Here is a 19,435-nt window from a genome sequence, read left to right on the forward strand (position 1 = left end):
TCTAAAAGCACTAAGGAAAAAAGATAGATCCATGATGACCTACAGAACATGGGCGAATGCTCCAAGTTACTACAAGAAGTCCCAAATTATTATATAATAATATATTATATAAAAATTATATGGTATATATTATATATAATTAGTTATTGTAATAATAACTGATTATTGTTTTAAAGGAGTCTATTTAGGGGTCTAGGGAGATGTCTCAGTGGTTAGGAGCACTGGCTGCTCTCCCAGACATCCTGGATTTGATTCCCAGCACTCACATGACTCTCACACCTGTGGCGTACAGACACATATTCAAACAAACAGTATTCACACAAAATACAACCATTTTTAAAAAGAAAAATCCACTTATGTCTATTGTTTAGACTTTAGAAGTGGACTTTATTCTGTTTGTCACCGCATCCCTAGAACCAAATATCGACTTGGTCACCAAATGAAGTGGCCCCAGGTGCCGTCTCCTTAGTAATGCAAAAGATGTGTTAGTAGTGGTTACACAGTCCTCGGCCATTCATAAAAACACAGCCACATATGCATTACTGGAGTCTTTCTTACATTGGCCCAGTTTATAAACGAAGAACTGGAGGTCCCTTGAATAAGGAGACAATGACTTTGGCTATATCACCATGTGAGATGGCTGATCTTCACCTGGAGGGAACAGCAGTGGAACTGGCCAATGAAACTGCCAGCCCCTGGACACAGGCCAGATTGGGGTGGGGGCTTCAACTCCTCTCTCAAATGGCCACGTGGTATCTGACCTATTACAAAATACAGATGAAATGGCTCCCACTGGTACAAGACAAAAACCCAGACAGTCGGGACTCATTTTCTTTCTCTTCTTTCCCTTCCCCTGGCTGTTGAGTGACTTCCTAGTGGTTAATGGTTAAGAAGCACGCAGGGCTGTTCCTTCCACAGCAGCAGCAAGCTCTCCCCTGAAAGCGCCTGCTGCAGCGGAGGGTGGCTGCTCAGCTTGCGCAGACTAGCTAGCTCTATAATACTGCGGTACCTATCGCTGGTCCTCTGCTCTTGAACGAGAAGGATGTAAAGAATTCCTAAGTCAAAATGAGCGCGTGCAGAGCTTGGGGGAGGGGGGGGACAGAGTCAGAGGCTCTGAAACAACTCCCAGCTCTGCCCGTAAGCGTCCCTCTCTGCATCCTTGGATTTTTCTGGAACATTCCCTAGCGCGAGAAATCGACGGATTCAGTCTGACTCTGGACGCATTTAGGTTTTTAGAGAGTCACTCTCTGGCCATACCCTTGCCTTCTGGAGGCATCAGAGTCCATCTAATCCCTCTTCAAATATCTGAAGAATGCTGGCAATCCCTGAGCATCATCCATAAATCCTCTCCTAGGCGAAATGCCCCGAGTTAATTGTTCATTATATAACAAGGGTTCTAATTGCTCTCACTCGCACTGCTGGGCGTTCTCTAAATAGGAAAACCTTGACCTGAGCATAATATTCTAGCTGTGCTTTGACAAGGAGGAGGACAGAGGGCCATTCTCTCCTTCGCTTGGATGGAACGCTGCTCTTCTGCTAATGTGGCCTAAGATTGCATTCAGGTTTTTGGCAGGCACGGTATGTTGATGATTCACAGCAAAATTACAGTCAACCAAAACCCTCAGGCCTTATTTTTCTCTTTTCTCTCTCTCTCTCTCTCTCTCTCTCTCTCTCTCTCTCTCTCTCTCTCTCTTTTCTCGCTTTTCACATGAATGGCCGATAAGTCAGTCACACCTCCCCGGTGTTGGTAGGACGGCCGAGTTTTGAACAGAGGAATTTACATGTATCCCTACCGAAATGATTCCCCTAGATTTTGCTTAAGGGTTTCTCATGTCGGTCCCTGCGTTTTTCTTCCTCAACGGCTCCAATTGTGTTACCCTTGCCCAGAGCTGCTGAGGGGCCCCCAGTTCTCACAAGTCCGAGTCCTGGCAGGTCAGACCCAAACCTCCATGGCCAGCTTCTCCTTCCCATTCCCCTTCTTGTCAGCCAGTGCTCGGCTCTCCAGTTAGTACGCGAGGTGACTTTCTGTGTAGACCTCCCCAGGAAGTGCCTCCAAATTTATTCATAGTTAAAACTCTCAGATTATCAAGTCCGTAAACATACAACATATGAATAACATAAATAATTGAAGGAGACTAGACCCAGTTTAGGCTTTTTTTTCTCTTCAAAAGAAACCCCATTGTTTTGTGACAAAATGATATTTAATCTCTCTCTCTTTCTCTCTCTCTCTCTCTCCCTCCCTCCCTCTCGCTCGCTCGCTCGCTCTTGCTCACTTTTTGGTTTTCCAGGACAGGGTTTCTCTGTGTAGTTCTGGCTTCTCTGGAACTCACTCTGTAGGTCAGGCTGGCCTTAAATGTGGAGATCTGCCTGCCTCTGCCTCCGATTTAAAGGTGTGTGCCACCACCACCTGGCTAATATTTAAACTCTTTCTCCGAAATAGTTTCTGTTTCAGTTAGTTTTTCCTCTGAGCTCTGGTTAAGCAAGTGAGGTGGATGTTGGATTTGGCTTACTTGAAAGAGTAGGTCTTTGGGAGAGAGAGGGACAAAGCTCGGCTTTACGCAAGCAAGCCAACAGCCACGAAAGCTTGTCCAGAGATAGCATCACGAGGCTTGTTCCCCAGAATTCTCAAACAACTACCCGTGCCATCAACACAGCAGTGTGGCGAGAGCCCAGTTGGCGGCACTGCGGAGGCGCATGCGCAATCCCTTCCCAATCGTTCGCAGCGACGAAAACACTGAACGGAATCTTGGAGTAACCCCTTGCCTGCGCCTTGCACTGTTTCCAAGAGGTGGGAATAGATGGGAGTCTTCCTTCGTACCAGGCTTCAGGCAACTGGGAACAGAGCCTGCGGCTTGGGTTTGCAAAAGAATGGAATTCATGACATCATAGGTTTGTAGAGAGTTACACTTGTCAACTGTCCTGGGGATCTGTCGCCCTGAGTGGCAGATTTAAGAGGCGCTTGGCAAGTCGCTTCTCAAGCACACTATTTATGTATCTTATACCCACTTCTTTGCCATAAAAGTAAATCAGAAAGAAACAGGGAAGGAGCTGTCATCAATAATATTAACAGTGATAAACCCAGAGTTTATTTATTTGGTGAATATCTCCCTAATGACATGCTAGACACTCAGGGAGTATTTCTGTAGGTGTGGCTTGCACCTCCTTAAGGAGCTCACAAAAGAATGTGACAGCTGCCACAGCAGAAGTGAGTAAAGGTACTGGGGTACACACATGGGGTACACATGTACAGTAGAGTTACCCCTGAGTTTAGGTAAAAGATGGAGCTTAGGCAAAGGCCTTAAGGATGAATATGAATTATCTAGTTATCCACCCAACCAACCGTCTGTCCATCCATCCATCCACCTACCCAACTATCCACCCATCCATCCACCCACCCATCCATCTAATTTCCATCCACCCACCCAATCATCCATCCATCTACCCACCCAACTGTCCATCCATCCACCCACCCAATTATCCATCCATCCATCCATCCATCCATCCATTCATCCATCCACCCACCCAATCATCCATCCATCTACCCAATCATCCATCCATCCATCCACCCAATCATCCATCCATCTACCCACCCAACCGTTCGTTCATCCATCCATCCATCTGTCCATCCATCCATTCACCCATCCATCCATCCATCCATCCATCCATCCATCCATCCATCCACCCACCCACCTAAAATATGCTTGAGTTAGAACTTAGGCCAGGGGATGAGAAGTAGAACTTGATGAAGAGGACCCATCGACAGTAGTGTCATGCATCTACTGACACTCGGCCCCAGCCACTGTTTCTTCCTTCTCTTTGACTGTGTCAGTGCCTCTTGTGGAAACCCAAAGTGTGGCTCCCAGTTTCCCTCTCACTTGTCATTTTATATGCCCATCCTTCTGGCTGTGGCAACTCAATGGAATCAGAACACAATTGTCACTGGTCCCATCAGTGAGCGAGACTGGTTTTTGTGAATGCCTCAGGACTTTTACGAGTGTTTCAGAAACGGCAGCATCAATGGATGAAGTTGTCCCTACCTGGGCTGAGTTCCCAGGCCTTCCTCTTTCCTATCCATACCGGTATATGCCCAGCAAGTGTCAAAGCTTCAGATATAGTCCGTAGACTGTCAATGTCTCTGAACTCTAATCCTCCTCAGTGTCTGCACTTGGGTGTTTAATAAACAGCTTACACTTAGCATGTCAAAATCAGCTTCTGTCTCCCTGCCCCAGAGTCTTCTGCTTCTCAGCAAAGGGTTGTTGTATTCTTCCAGGTGTACAAGTTACAAAGTTACGAGCATCCTTATATTTTTTCTTTTTTCCTCTCCCTCCTCCTCCTTCCCCTCCTATTTCTGTCTCTTTGCCTCTCTTTCCTCTCTCTCTCTCTCTCTCTCTCTCTCTCTCTCTCTCTCTCACACACACACACACACACACACACACACACACACACACCACTTACCCAATGTGTTAGCTCTTTCTAAACACACCCAGGGGATTCTTTTGCCACCTCCACTGTCACCCCCTGCCCATCTAGCCTCTATGAGGTCTGGCCTGATTTCTGCCATGCATTCCCGCTGCCCTAATTCCTCCTTCATCCTGCCTCCCTGTGTAGTCTTTTCTTAACCTGTATCTTAAAAATATATTATACCAACGGTTTGTTTAAAGTCTCCCATAACGTAATGCCACTCAGGGTAAAAACTAATGACATGCTAAGGAAGTCAAACCAATTGGTGGTGCAAACTGCACATTTTTTTTTTAGTATAAAAAGATGCTGAAAATAATGATTTGATGTTAATTGATCTGGAAGTTAATGTGGACCTCCCTGTGGTACCTGCGTTTGAGATCCACCTTCTCACTGCTGTTCATCTTCTCCCCGATCTCATCTACTCCGCTACATCAGCAGCCGCCGCCTCCTGCTTCTGAAAGCACCAGGCCAGCAGGCCCAGGGCGCTTGCTATTCCTGACCAGGCCTGCAGCCGCTCACAACTTTCTTTTGGAACTTGATCCCTACAGTCGTCATGATCTTTTTTCCTGGGGGCTCTGCCTAAGCATTCATCCCTCTTCTGCACATCCTCTTCCCTTCCCTGCTTAGCATTTTCTCTTACCATCCATCCATCCAAGTCTACAGGGACGAACAAACAAACAAACCTCAAAACCTCCTCTCTGCAGATTAGGTTTCTTCCCCCAACTATTCCTAAAGAGAAAAAATGAACTGTGAATATTTTGCAAGGATCACTCCTTCGGAAGTGTGTAACATCTGGCACAGTCAGTAAACAGTTCGGAGTTCATCCAATTCAGTTCCAGTTTGAGGACTGTATCTTAGACATTTACTTCTTATAGGAGTCTGTGCTGGTGAGAGCTTTAGGGGCTGGCATCCACAGAGTGGATACAATGATACAAAGAACAATGGCCTTCAATGAACAAATCCTGTGGGAGTGGAAGAGATAGGAGGCAGGTTCCATTAGGAAGAGGGTTCCCTATGTTCCCACACACTTCCCACCACGGATGAGAAGCAGTCTAATGTGAATCACCTCACGCGTTTTTGGAGCTCCCAGCACCTAATACCCTTAATCTCTATTCTGGTTTTGAAGGTTCCCTGTATCCTGAGGCTGCCTCACATGTTTGAACACACCTGACTTCCAGGATCTTCCTCTCTTACGCTCCTCATCGTTAAACCTTAATATTTCAATGACTCACTATGAAAATCTGACATTTTGCAATCTGATTTCACAAAGTTTCCAGAATATTTTGACCAAATATTGGCAAAGTTAAAGTATCCAATAGAATAAGTACAAAACAATCAAATGCAAAACAGACTTTAAAAACAAACAAACAAACAAACAAACAAACCAGGGTATTATTTTGTTGGAGTAAAGTCCACTCAGGGAGCTGGGGACATGGCTCAGCTCAGCAGGCAAAGTGCTCGCACAAGCATGAAGACTTGAGTTTGGGTCCCCAGCTTCTGCATAAAAGCTCCTGCTACATGGTGGCAAGCTCGTGCTATGCTAAGCGTGTGTAGAGCTAGGAGGCAGGGCCCTGAAGCTTGCTGGCCAGCCTGTTGAGCTAGATTGGTGAGAACCAGGTTAAATGAGAGACTTGATAAAATGGGGAGTGATAGAGGAAGATGTATGTATACCTGTACATGTACACACACACACACACACACACACACACACACACGCATTCTCTCTCTCCTCAATCAAACAGGCACCTGGACATCTATGTTTGGGCTCCCCTTTTCCGTAACCTCTTTAAATAATTTTAACCAATCATCCCTGGGTGAGTTTTGTTTACACTGAAGGAAATTTTTTTTTTGATAGATGCCAGTGTACATCTTTGGCTATAATCCCTAAGGAAAGGAATACCTTAGGCTGTATGTAATCAAATTGCTGTATGTAACTATACATAGCATGATACAGTTATAGCTAATGGAGAACTTCAAGACGACAGACACATTAATGCATTAGAGAACTAAGAGAAACTTCTTTGAGTAGTTACTAGCTAGGTGAAAGGTCCTCCCCTCCTCTCCAAACCAAACCAATCAAGAAGCATGCTCTGGGACTCCAGAAACCTGCATACTCCTTCCTCTATGACTTATTTTAAATCAGTGGTTCTCAACTTGTGGGTCACAACCTCTTTGTGCTTTTTCACGGGGGCTGCTTAAAAGCATCCGAAAACACAGGTATTTTCATTCAGATTTACCACAGCAAAATTATAGTTGTAAAATAGCCATGAAAATAATTTTACATGGGGGTCACCAGAGCATGAGGAACTGTATTCAAGGGTTACAGCATTAGGAAGGTTGAGAACCACTGGGCTAATGCTAAATCTTCAGTTGTTATAAGTATTTTTACAATATAAGCAACCAGCCATTTCTTAAACCAAAGTACATAACACAACTTATCTCAAATTACCCATCAGTCTGGACATTCTCTACAATCTCCAGCAGTCACAGAGCAATCTAGCTTTAGTCTTATCGTCTACTTAACGAATTCTTCTTCAACAGTTTTTCTCCACTTATTTATTGGGGTGGGGGTGGGGTTTATGACACAGCACATGTGTGGGGGTCAGAGGACAGTTTGCAAGAGTCAGCTCTTTCCTTCCGTCCGTGGGTCCTGAAGATCCCACTTAGGTCATCAGGCTTGTCCCAAGTGTGCTTAGCTACTGCGCCTTGCCGACAGCCTACTTCTCTACTTTGAAGTTATACTTACTCATATCATTAATTTTAAGGTAAGCTCATTACCCCATTCCTCATATTGGCTAGCTCATCGCCTATTTGACTCCTGAGTTCCTCTGACTCACCACGTCTCCCTTTTTATGTCTATGGAACGCAGTTCATGTTGATGCCTGACCACATAGGGTTCTTTTTGTTCTGCTCTTTGATACAGAGTCTTTCTACATAGCCCCGGCTCTCTTGGAACTCACTCTGTAGACCAGGCTGGCCCCAAACTCACAGAGCTCCCTCCACCTCTGCTTCCCCAGTGCTGAGATTAAAGGCAAGCACCACCATGCCCAGCTTCAGTGGGGCTCTAGGAGGAAAGTAGTCTGCAGTATGCGTACAGGGTCCTTCCCATCGGAAGGCCACTTAGATATTAGCTCACCATCGTGACTTATCGCTGCTACTGTTGGTGAGGCAGATGTCAGCAACTGAGGAAAAGAGCAGCTAAGTAAAGAGCATTGTTATAAAGCATCCCTGCTCCTGTATTAGCTTGTTTTATCCTTTAAGTTAAAAAAAAAATCCCAAGCATAGTTTAGCACAGAATCCATGTAAATAGGTGTGAAAACCCAATCAGCTGATTGATTTCTGCACTATAGGCTTTTGTCACCAGCTATTAGAATCCAAACTTTTGAATATCACAAAGAGACAACTAAGTGCTTGGACCTTAAAGGGCATGCGATCTACGTACATATTGGGGGGGGGGGACTAATGATAGCCTGCCCTAGGTTACTAAAGGAGTCAGTGCATAAATGCCCCCTCACCCAATAGGCTGTAAGAACGCAAAGAAAAGGAATGGGCACAGTTCCCACGGTCACACTACCCAGCTTGTCACAGGCGCGTTTCAGCTTAGTGTGTGTCGTGGGAACAGAAGTCAGGAAGACAGGGTCTGGTGGGGGTAGTTGTAGGGAAGCCATTTAAACTCTCCAGCCTTCAAATTACTCACAAGTAGTATTCTTTCTCCTGTCACTGTCATACCCCACCCCCAGGTGACATTAAAGACCTTTCAAATACTCTCATCGTAGTGAAGTGGTTTTTGATTGATTAGCAAAAAAATAAATAAATAAATAAATAAAAGAAAAAAAAGATTTTGATTGCTCTGTGTCATAGTAATTAACGACCAATTTCATTTTACTTTTTTAGACATGTGACTCTGGGGGTTGGAGAGACAGATGGCCTAGTCAGTGAAGTGTTTGCTATACAAGTGTGAAATTCCGTCCGACCTAATTCCATCCAAATTCCGTCCCCAACCTAAGTTACAGATGTTGTTCACGCATGAGAGCTTTCCAGAAACTCAGTCATTGTCCATTCTATCAAACATAAATTGCTTAATAAATTTTATAAGTAGCACCCCCCCTTTGTTGACATTCTCCTTATCCTGCGTTGCTTTATTTTCTTCTTAGTATTTATCATTCTCTGGCATATGATAGTTTATTTATTCTCAACTCCCCAATCCCAACCACCCACCCCTGCATTAGAATCTAAGTTTTCATTAGAACAGGGAAATTCTGCCTGGTTCACTGATATATCGCTAAAATATAGAGTGAGTCCTGACACACAGCAACTCAAAAGTTACTCAAATGGCTGGGCAGGTGGGCACTGGCATCCTTATTAATTGTCCCTCCCTACATTTTTGTTCTTTTACTCCCAACTTAGTTTCTTCCACGTCCACTGGAACTTCTGCCTCTCGTCCCCACTCAGGCCTTATTTGTTTCCCCTTTGTTTTCTATTTAAGAGCATTTTTCTGCTCTTTCCCAGCCCCTCCATTCATCCCAATTACACATTTGTTGACTGCCTATATGATCAAAGGAACGTCCTACGTGCTAAGGCAACAGTCATAAATAAGATTGATAAAATCCCCACCCTTGTTAGCAGACATTGTCTGTTCAAGGAGACCAAGCTCCTCTTTGTGTTCCTGGCCTTTCTAATTGTTGCCTATGACTTTATTCCCTTTGAGTGTGATATATGCTCTGGAGGGGGAAGAAAAACCCATGTGGGCCAATTGGTTGTGATCCAAATTTTGTTTAGAATTCTTTTAATAATCATTTAATGGTACATGGAGTGAGCAGAGAGATAGATGGTATCTGCATCATCCACCATTGATTTCAGTTCACATGATCAAAATCCCACTTCCGGGAAGCCTGGAAGCCTGGGGGACCCTGAACGATCGGCTATCTCTCCTCTCTTTCCTACATTTTCTGTGCCCAGGGCTGATGTAAGGGGGCCTTTTTTCATCCTTGAATGAGCCTAATTAACTCACCATCTCCCGCGCCAAGTTTGTTATTATCCACTACTCTGTCAAATTGACTAAGCCCCTGGTTGACAGAGAGTCTTGAAATCAAACCACCTGAGCCCCAGGCTTGTCTGAGCCTTCGTCACTGGGGCTTTGGCAGCCCTCGGTGCCTCCACTGCAGGACTTCCCGCAAAGTGCACCGTGGAGCTCCAGAGTCCTGGCGGACCGTAACTGGAGGGCTCCAGAAAGGGGGCCCATGGCCAGACGAGTTGAAATGAATGCCATGTTCTTTTTTCTCTCACTGGCGTGCAAGGCACATGATAGTATCTGTGTTTACAGATGTTCAACTTTGTTGAGCCCACTTGCAGTTGTTTGACTTTGCTCACCAGAATGCCATGTGTGGGGAACTTTAGCTCCAAATGCATATGTTGATAGTATTTGGAGCTAGGGACTTTGAGCAGTAATTGAGAGAACATTAGAGGGTGATGGGGTTAGTAAGTGGTTTTGGTTTTGTTGTTGTTGTTTTGGGTTTTTTGTTGTTGTTTTTTTTTTTTTTTTTTTTGAAGCCTAGCCTGGAAATAGCTCTTGTAGACCAGGCTGGTCTTCAACTCATAGAGATCTGCCTGCCTCTGCCTCCCAAGTGCTGGGATTAAAGGTGTGCACCACCACCACCCAACGGAGTTAGTAGTTTTTTAAAAAAACTAAGGAGACCCAATCTAGCAAGTTGTGTTGTGAAAACATGCGATACCCTTGATTTTGTTAGAACGCCGAGCAGACATCGGTACCGTGATGTTGGATTTGGCAACCTCTAGAACTATAAACCAAATACATGCCTATTCCCTGTAAATTACCTAGACTTGGGCATTCTGTTATAGCCACAGAAAATAGATCATGACCCTTGTCAGTGTTTCCTAGACTAACTTGACCATGGCATCTGTCCATCTTGAAACACCATTGAAACAAGATGATACTGTTTCTTAGCAGAGAGCTGTTTGGAAGATTCTTTGTCCCCTTTATATCATCCAAATGAACAGCAACAAATAAATGGCTTTGAGAAAGTGAGGAAGAAGAGGGGTACCCAACAGTTCTGGGGTGTCACTATTAGAGGAAGAACATAATTTATAGGGCAAATAGGGTCAGAAGAGCCACAGCTTTGTTCCTAACTCTGTCCTACGGCTTACAACAAGTTGCTGGGCAAATCATGCTACTTCTGGGCAACAGACTCGTCTCCTGGGTAGGAGGTATGCTTTAAAAAATAACCACACCCCATCCTTTTAAACCACTGGCCACCTTCGGAAGTCTGTGTGGCAGGTTCAACTCTTTGGTTTAAAAAGTAATCTTTTTTTTTTTTTAAATGTGTAGCCCAGGCTGGCTTTGAACTCGTGATCCTCCTGCCTCTGCCTCCTTCAGCAAATCCTACCGGTGTGCACCACCACAACCAGCTAAAAAGTAATCTTTCCGGGCTGACTGTGTGGCTTCTTGTGGAGAACTTGCCCAGCATGTCCGAGGTCCTGGATTCAACCACCGGCATTTGACAGGGTGGATTAATGCACCTATGTTCCGAAAGCCCTCTTTCAGAGTGTGGTCCCTCCAACTTTGTCGATAGAGGCATGAGACTCTTTAGGAGGGCAGCTGTAAGATCTCAAGGCTCAGATCCAGATTTCTGAATGAACCCTGGGAGCCAAATTATGTCAGGCGCATAACTACACCTGCCTACTGAAGCTGTGTGAGCAAGGTATATAGAATTCGGGAAGATACAGATCGACGAGATTATTGCAAGCGAGAAACGGAACCTGAGACTGTCCTGTTTGAAATCCGAGCCGCTGGCTTGTTTTTCTGAACACTGTGTTTCCAAAGATACAACCTGGTGGTTTGCAGTGTTAGCGGCAAAATTCACTGTAGCTCAGCGCGATTCATTCTGCGTTACTTCTGTTTTAGAATAAATAATGAGAGATCAGTTCTCCAAGGTCCGAGGGGGCTTCCTTTGGCTCTGATCTTGAAGCAAGGCTCTGTTAGTGCTCTAGGGGGCGCTAAGCTGAACTCACGGTTTCCTTGCCGTTAAAACAGAAGTCTGCTAAAATAGCAGGGTTAACCGAAAACGTTTACAACGTGTATTTAAAAGGCTATCTGTCCATTAAAATCCCTGATAAAAATTATAGTCTCTGCTTGGAATGTGGTGTAAGTGTTGGTGACGATAACTATTTAATATTGTGCACAAGCGTGTGAGTGTGCACATTTGTGTGCATATGCACATGTGTGTTTAGGCACACATGTGCATGTGTGGATGCTAGTGGAAAAGGTTAGATGTTGTTCCTCCAGGGCTGTCTATTTTTTTTTCCTTTTTTAAAGCCTGGGTCTCACTGGCCTAGAGATCACCAAGTAGCCTGGGCTGCCTAGGTCTGCCTTCCCAGGGCGGGGATTTCAAGTGTGTGGCACCGTGCCCAGCTTTTTTATGTGGGTTCTGGGATGGGACACAGGTCCTCGTGCTTGCGAGGCAAACCCTTGAGCGCCTGAGCTGTCCATTAGTTTAGTTTGTGCTTCCAGGGCGGCTCAGGTAAATACTGTGTTAGTGATCTCTGCATAATTGTGAAATGACTGCACTAACCCAGGGTGGCACCTGTTAGTAACCAGGCCCCTGTCATCTGCTCGTTCACTATTTCTGCTGCTTTCCAAACACATGTGGCCTGGTAATGCTAGCCTGTGGGTCAATTCCAAAGTAGTCGAGAGTTCAAATCACTGATGTTGTTGTTGTTGTTGTTTTTAGCATAAAGTGTTCTCCCCATGAGAAAACAAGGAGCCTAACTTATCTTTCTCCTTCCTGGTTCATATCTCTAAAAATGTCCATCATAACAGTGTATAAAAGGCTTATGCTCTGAAGCAAGCTTTAAGGACTATCAAGGAGAATGGGAAACAGTGACAGACCATGCCCTTCCTGGCTCTGGCTCCAGTATCACTGTTCTTGAGTGCTTTGGGGCTGAACTCATAGACACAGGCATTGGGACTCTGTGTCAGAGACCCCATGGAAGAAGGAATTCCCATACTAAACCCCACATCAAGTCCCAGCGCAAGCAGATCCCCTACCAACCCAAAGCAGAACTAGTAGCGCTGTGAACAGCGCTTGACACACAGCAGGGACTCAATAAATGTCTGTTAAACACTGCCATCTGGGAAGCCTGGGAGTAGTTGTGTAAAGCACTGCCCGGAGCTGTTTATCTCGGTGACTAGAGCCTTCATGTCATGTGCGTTGGATGCGTGCCCGACGCCTAGCTCCTACTTTCCCAACCGGGGCATTGTTGACATCTTGGGCTAGATAATTCTGTTGGAGAAGGAGTAGGGAATGCTATTCTGTGCACTGTCTGGGACCTAGCTCTATCCCTGACTTCCACCCACTAGATCCCAGTGGTGTTCACTGCTCCTCATAGGGCCAAAGTGTCTCCAGGCAGCACTAGATGTACTGATGCCGGGGGATTATGTAAGACAACCCCTGACTGCACATTACTTATCTAGTCTTTAAATTCATGGTAGGTATCAGCATCAGAAGAAGACACTCTCCTCTCTCTCTCTCTCTCTTTCTCAGTTCCCTCTCTCTCTCTCTTTCTCAGCTCCCTCTCTCCCTCTCAATATTTTCCATTTTTTGATTTTATTTTATATGTATGAGTGTTTTACCTGTGTCTATGTCTGTGTCCCATGTGTGTGTCTGGTACCCGTGTACGTCAGAAGAGGGCCTGGTATCCCCTAGTAGTGGAGTTACAGATGGTTGTGAGCCACCATGTGGCTGCTGGGACTCGAACTTGGGTCCTCTGGAAGAGCAGCCATTGCTCTTAACCGCTGAGCCATCTCTCCAGCCCTCTTCGTTGTTCCTGAATCAGCATTTCTTGGTTCAGTTGTTGAAAGCATCAGAGTCTCTCAGTGTGCTTTCATCGAGTTCCCCGTCTGTACTCTCTTTCATATACCTAGGGAGAACTTCCCGGAGCCTCTATGAAAGCCTCTATGCTCCCCATAGGGGAAAGAAAATATATAGAAATTGGACCTGTAGCTGGCAAGACCGATTTACAGAATTGAACATGGCCTGACTTTGGGCCGAGGAAAGAGGACAGACTCAAGTCCCTAAGTGGAGTTCATGTGTATGTGAGCCTCAAATCATCCTTTGTGTTAAAAGGAACAATCTTCCTTTGCTTTCCACACATTCTTGTCATCTTAACACCAAACCTCCAAGGGGTATGTGTGTGTGTGTGTGTGTGTGTCTGTATACACATACATGTCTGTATGATTCATGTACATGTGTGTGGAGACCAGACGTTGAAGGCTAGCACCCTCCCTTATCACTTTTCTACCTTCTTTGTGTGTGTGTGTGTGTAGTGTATGTGTGTGCATGTGTAATAGGCATGTACATGTATGTATACATGCTTGTGGAAAGTAGGGGCTGGTGGTGGGCATCTTCCTCGATCACTTCTCTACCTTAGATGCCTATGTGTAACGCATGTGCAGTCTATGTGTGTGAGCATGTGTGCCTGTGTGTAACGCATGTGCAGTCTATGTGTGTGAGCATGTGTGCCTGTGTGTAACGCATGTGCAGTTTATGTGTGTTAGCATGTGTGCCTGTGTGTAACGCATGTGCAGTTTATGTGTGTGAGCATGTGTGCCTGTGTGTAACGCATGTGCAGTCTATGTGTGTGAGCATGTGTGCCTGTGTGTAACGCATGTGCAGTCTATGTGTGAGCATGTGTGCCTGTATGTAACGCATGTGCAGTCTATGTGTGTGAGCATGTGTGCCTGTGTATAACGCATGTGCAGTCTATGTGTGTGAGCATGTGTGCCTGTGTGTAACTCATATGCAGTCTATGTGTGTGAGCATGTGTGTATATTATATATTTGGAGGCCAGACGTTGACATCTTTCACTATGATTCTCCACCTTAGCTTTTGAGATAGCACCTCCCACTGAACCCCGAGTTTGCCAATTGGCTAGATTAGCCCACCAGCAAGCAGACCTTAGGGACCCATTATATTATTTTACATCTGTGTCAAGGATCTGAACTTAAATCCTTGTTATCTCAGGGACTTGATCAACCAACCGATCCATCCCCCCAGGCTCTCTACCTTCCTTTTTGAGACAGGGTCTCTCACTGAACCCATGGCTCACTGATTTGGCTGGAAAGACTGGCCAACAAGACCCACGGATCCTCCTGTCTCTACCTTCCCAGCCCCGAGGTTGCAAGCATACATCCTCACACCCAGCTTTTTCCGTGGGGGTTCTGAACTAAGGTCATCACGCCTACAAGGGAAGCCATTTGGCAACCGAGTCACTGTCTCTGCCCCTCTCTTCACAGCCTTTTGATAAAGGTATCTCTTCCCCTCTCCAGACTTTGTTTTTATTTCCTGACTATTTATGTTATGAATATCAGGAAACCGTCACCACGGGCTTCGTGAGCAGTTTTTCTCAGCAACGCAGTAAACACCTCCGCTAGCTTTAGGGACCAGCAGCCTTAAGCATCCTGAGCAGAGAGACGGTGCACATGCAGAAACCAGAACCTTAGAATCCCCACAAGAATCCAGCCACTGGGCCAGCGGCCTGAGAATAACTGCACATCCATGTCCAAGGGTGAGAAATAATTTATGACAAAGCTCACGAAAAATTCTAATTTCCTTCATGTTGCTACAAGTGCAGTTTCACGCTTTTTAAAAAATGTGGGCTGGTGGCATTTTTCTCCCCTCTCTCCCCTTCCAGTGTAGAGTTAAACAGGTGCCCTTACCTCTCCTCCAGTGCACGGGAAAGCACTGGAATATCTCGACGTGCAGAGAGCTCCCTTCTTGACAACATCGTCTTCCAGGCCGAAAGTAGCCGAGCAGTTGGTTGCAAAGTACTTGTAAGGCTTCCACGTCTTTCCAAAGTCCTGGGACCGGTCCAGCACCATGGCTGCCGGCCTGGGGGACTTGAACACCATAATGAGGTGGGTAAAGTAGAACTCCGCTTCCAGGTCTAACTGGATCTTTTCTCGGTGCACGTCCTCCGCAGACTGCCACCACGTCCGGGGAAACCTGAAGGACGAATCGGCCATGGCCGAGGGCGGGTGGGCCAGGTGAGAGTGGGCCGCGTTGCACTTCTCACATTTGGGCTGCCGGCAGGTGAGATCGGCGTTCTCGCTGTAGAAGCAGAAGAGTTCAGTGGCATTCTGGCCACAGGTGCTGTCTGCCCGGAGTTTTCTTCCCAGAGCCAGGTTGCCCATGCGAGGGTTGCAGGCCTTCTCGCAGCGAGAATTAGCACCGGCTACTCCGCTCAGACCTGTGGAGGGGAGAGCCGAGGTCATTCAAGACAAACTCACTGGAAATGGGAGTGATCTGCTGTGTCCCTGATTTATCCGCAACAGTCAAGATATCCTCCAAAGACCTCGGGTCTTTCTATATGAGAAGTTACCACACTGGGCCATGAACACTATCAGAACTCACAGTGATTCCTGTATACAAGTATGTGTGTGTGTGTGCATGCCTGCAACTGAATGTGTGTACAAGTGAGTGTGAGCATGTGTGCATGTGGAGGCCAGAATACCTTGGGTTTTGTTCCTTAAGATACCATTTACCTTTCCTTGTTGCCTTTAAATTTAGTGTGTGTGTGTGTGTGTGTGTGTGTGTGTGTGTGTGTGTGTGCAGCCTGTGCACACAGGTGCATGAAGAAGCCAGAAGATGGTACTGGATCCCCTGGAACTGGAGTTACAGAGAGTTGTGAGTCCTAGTGTCCAGTGCTAGGAACTCTGCAAAAGCAGCCAGTGCTCTTACTCACTGAGCCATCTCTTCAGCCCTCCACCTTGTGGCTTTGAGACAGAGGCTCTCTCTCACTGGCCTGGAACTGCCAAGTAGCCTAGCCTAGCTAGCCCGTGAGATCTACAGATCTATTGGTCTCAGCCTCTCCAGTGTTGAGTAGTAAATGCACTATCACACCTCACCTTTTGATGTGATTGCTGGGTACTGAACCCAGCATCTCATGCCTATGTGACAAGCATCTTAGCATCTGAGCTAGCAATCCCCTCATCCCCTTCATTTTCTTTATTATTTGTTATGCTAGCCAGCAAATGGGGGGCAATGTTCTAGGAAAATCAACACGAGATATTTAATAAATATACAGTGGGACCTCAGTTCAGGTGGCAACGCTAGAAATCACTGGCTCTTAAATGTGTAATATCCATGTCTAACATCAACTAAATATGACTATTAAAAAAAAAACCCTCCAAACTACCAAACAACGGGAAGCCTTATAGTCCCTGCTCTCTAATTCTTAAGTGTTTCTTCCTATGGCAGGCTGGCAGTACTTACCTGTTAGCTTAGCTGGAGAATGTTGATGGGCTGGCACACCAAACCGCACCTCTAACAACGGCCATGAACTAAGCATCGTCTTAAAGAGACATACTCTTCCTCCCAAGGTTCCCACCCACCTTACTGTTTCAGAAGTACTTAGAACGATAAACAGTATCCACTTAGCCACATTCTGGCTACCTGTCATAATCCTTTAATTTGCGTTTGTCATTTTGATTATGAATACCATAAGCAAAAAAAAATTGTCCATTTAAGAAAAATTAAAACACAGAGGAAAAGAGGGAAAAGGAAACCAAACCCCAAATTCCGGCTAATTGAATGTTTCTGCTGAAGAGCCAGACCTCTGAACTGCTATCATAGGGGCACTGGATGGGAGGCAAATGACAGCTTTGACGGGAGAGGAGAGGTTTCACACAGCGACAATCACCGCCCCACACAGGCTAGGACCAAATGAGGGGCTTCCTCAAGGCGTTATGTTTTAAGTGTCAAATGAAAATGCGGCCTGGGCTCAGACTGTTTGCCATTGTTCTGATTAGCAGGCGCAACAGCTGCCTGTGGCCAGAAACACACAAACACACGGTGTTATGACTCACCTGTGAAGCATCCAGGGGGAAGCGCATACTGCCTATACAAGTAGCTGTGACTTGCAGCACTCGCCCCGGTGGTTTTTTTTTAAACAACCTCTTGATTGCTCCCTTTTTTTTGGGGGGGGGGTCATAACGTGATTTGGAAAGGGGAAAGTTTATGAAAAGTTCACTTTGGGGATGTGGGAGCGTGGATGTGCAACGCGTAATAAGGAGTGTGAGCAGGAAGAATCCGAGTGAGCTCTTTAACATTGAGAAGTCTGACAGATCCTTGGGGGGGAAATAATGAATAAACGTTTCCGCACCCTAGTAATTCGGTAATAAATAGTTACCGGTGAGCATAAACAGTGGAGATCCCTGGACTGACTGTGGGGGGTATATGCTGATGGATGCAGACTTTCCAGCCAGTAGGTCTGAGGAGAGGGTGGAAGCAGACCAACCAACCAGATGCCTACCACAATGCTCTGAATCTTCCAATCGGCTCCTCTAACCTACTCCCCACTCTCCTCTAACTCCACTCTCCAGAGCAAGTCACGTCGTCCGTCTGAGCGAGGATGAAATCAGGGTGCCTCACCATCTCTACCCTGTACCCCACCGTGCTGTACTCAGCCCAACTGAAGGCCAGGTGGCCTGCGAGAAGGAAGGAAGAGAAGAAGCTCAGGGACCCAGAAACAGCGAGCCTGGAACCGGTGGCCTAAGGGCAGCCCAAGAGAGCCTGGACTCGGGTTGGAGGGAGAGGACGTCTGACGGTTGCCCCGTAGTCCAGTTACTGAGCCAACCCAAGAGCAGACCCGCCTCCGACCTCCTGCAGAGCCTCGGCCAGGGTACCGATTCCCCAGGGGCGGTCAGCCAGCTCCGAGCAATCACCACCTGAGTGATCCTCCCCCCATGGTCCCCAGCTTCGAGTTCTACAACGTTGGAGCCACCGACCCGGGAAGAGGGCGCTCACCCTCACCCTAGGTGGCCCTACCTGGTTCCCAAGTACACAAAATAAGATCCGGGAAGGTGGTGATCGCTCTAACTGAGAGAGCGATCTCAGCCCACGCACGCCCAGGGTCTCTGGGCCACCCCTCCTCGTCACTCCTCAGGCCATGGAGAGCCCGGGGATGGCGAGCTGGGTCCTTTGTTCCCCTCGCCAAGTGCAAAGGCAGTTTTTCACCCCCGAGCCAAACCCAGAAAGAAACACTGATCTCCCTATCTCCTGTAGGGCGTACCCAGGATTTCTGGTTATTCAAGGACATGTGTATCTCAGTAGCAGGGGAAAAAAAAAATCAAGTGTTTGAAAGTGCGGAGTCGCGGGCAAAGGAGATGGAACATGGCCACTCGCTTCATCCTCGGTAGCCGAGCTCAGGGTTCCCTGTCCGGGGTCCCCTACATCCCCCAGTCCCCGAGCTTGGGGGTGAGGGGGGGCAGGAGCAAGGGAAGAGGGGTGGGGGCCCGGCCGCGTCACCACCCACCTGCGGCCACCGCCGAGCAGCCCCAGAGCAGCAGCAGCCGTGCGCAGCTCCCCATGGCCGGGCAGCGGCGGGAGCGGGTGGGATGAAGCGGCAGCGGTCCTCGGGAGCACCCGGGGCTCGGTGGTTCTTCCTTCTCCCGGGACGCCAGGCTCGCTCAGTGGGTACCGTGGACGCGGAGCCGCGGGCCGGGGCCGCGCCGGGCGGCGGGGTGACCGTCGCGCACCGGCCTGGCGGGGCCCGGGCAACTCAGGAGCGGCGGGAGCCCCGGGACCATAGCCGGCCTGGCCGCTGCCCGCCGAGCGGCCCTGAGGGCGGGTGAGCCGCTCGCCGGGGCTCGGCGCCCGCAGCCGACGCTGAACTTTGCGAGACCTTTCACTTCCCGGCCGCCGCCGCCGCCTCCCGGCCGTCCTCCTCCGCTTTTCCCACCTCCTGTGGCCGCCGCGGCTCGGTCCCGTCCTTCTCCATGGGCAGTTCCATGGGATGCATTTTTATTGCACCGACACCGCGGCGCTCCGGTGCCAGCCCTCCTCCTCCCCTCGCACCTCCACCCCTTCCTCCCGCCCGCCCCCCGCGCTTGACAGCCCGGGCGGTGCAGGCGCTCGGTCCGATCGTCGTCACCGCCGCCCGGGGAGGGGTCCCTGCC

General features: G+C 47.6%; 1 protein-coding gene across 2 annotated transcripts in view; it reads right to left on the reverse strand.

The window, feature by feature from the left end:
• The window catches only part of Ntn4 (netrin 4), a 98,854-nt gene extending 79,866 nt beyond the window's left edge, over nt 1–18,988 (reverse strand). For both annotated transcript variants that reach the window (XM_048418541.3, XM_048418540.3), the window contains exons 1-2: nt 18,793–18,988; nt 15,197–15,726 (exon numbers count right to left, since the gene is read on the reverse strand). In XM_048418541.3, the coding sequence (XP_048274498.2) occupies nt 15,197–15,726; nt 18,793–18,847 (585 nt within the window). In that variant the 5' untranslated portion in view covers nt 18,848–18,988. The remainder of the gene's footprint in view (nt 1–15,196; nt 15,727–18,792) is intronic.
• Nucleotides 18,989–19,435: the final 447 nt, after the last annotated feature.

The sequence above is a fragment of the Myodes glareolus genome, chromosome 26 (genome assembly GCF_982192425.1).
Source record: "Myodes glareolus chromosome 26, mMyoGla1.1, whole genome shotgun sequence".
In the NCBI taxonomy this organism is placed as follows: domain Eukaryota; kingdom Metazoa; phylum Chordata; class Mammalia; order Rodentia; family Cricetidae; genus Myodes; species Myodes glareolus.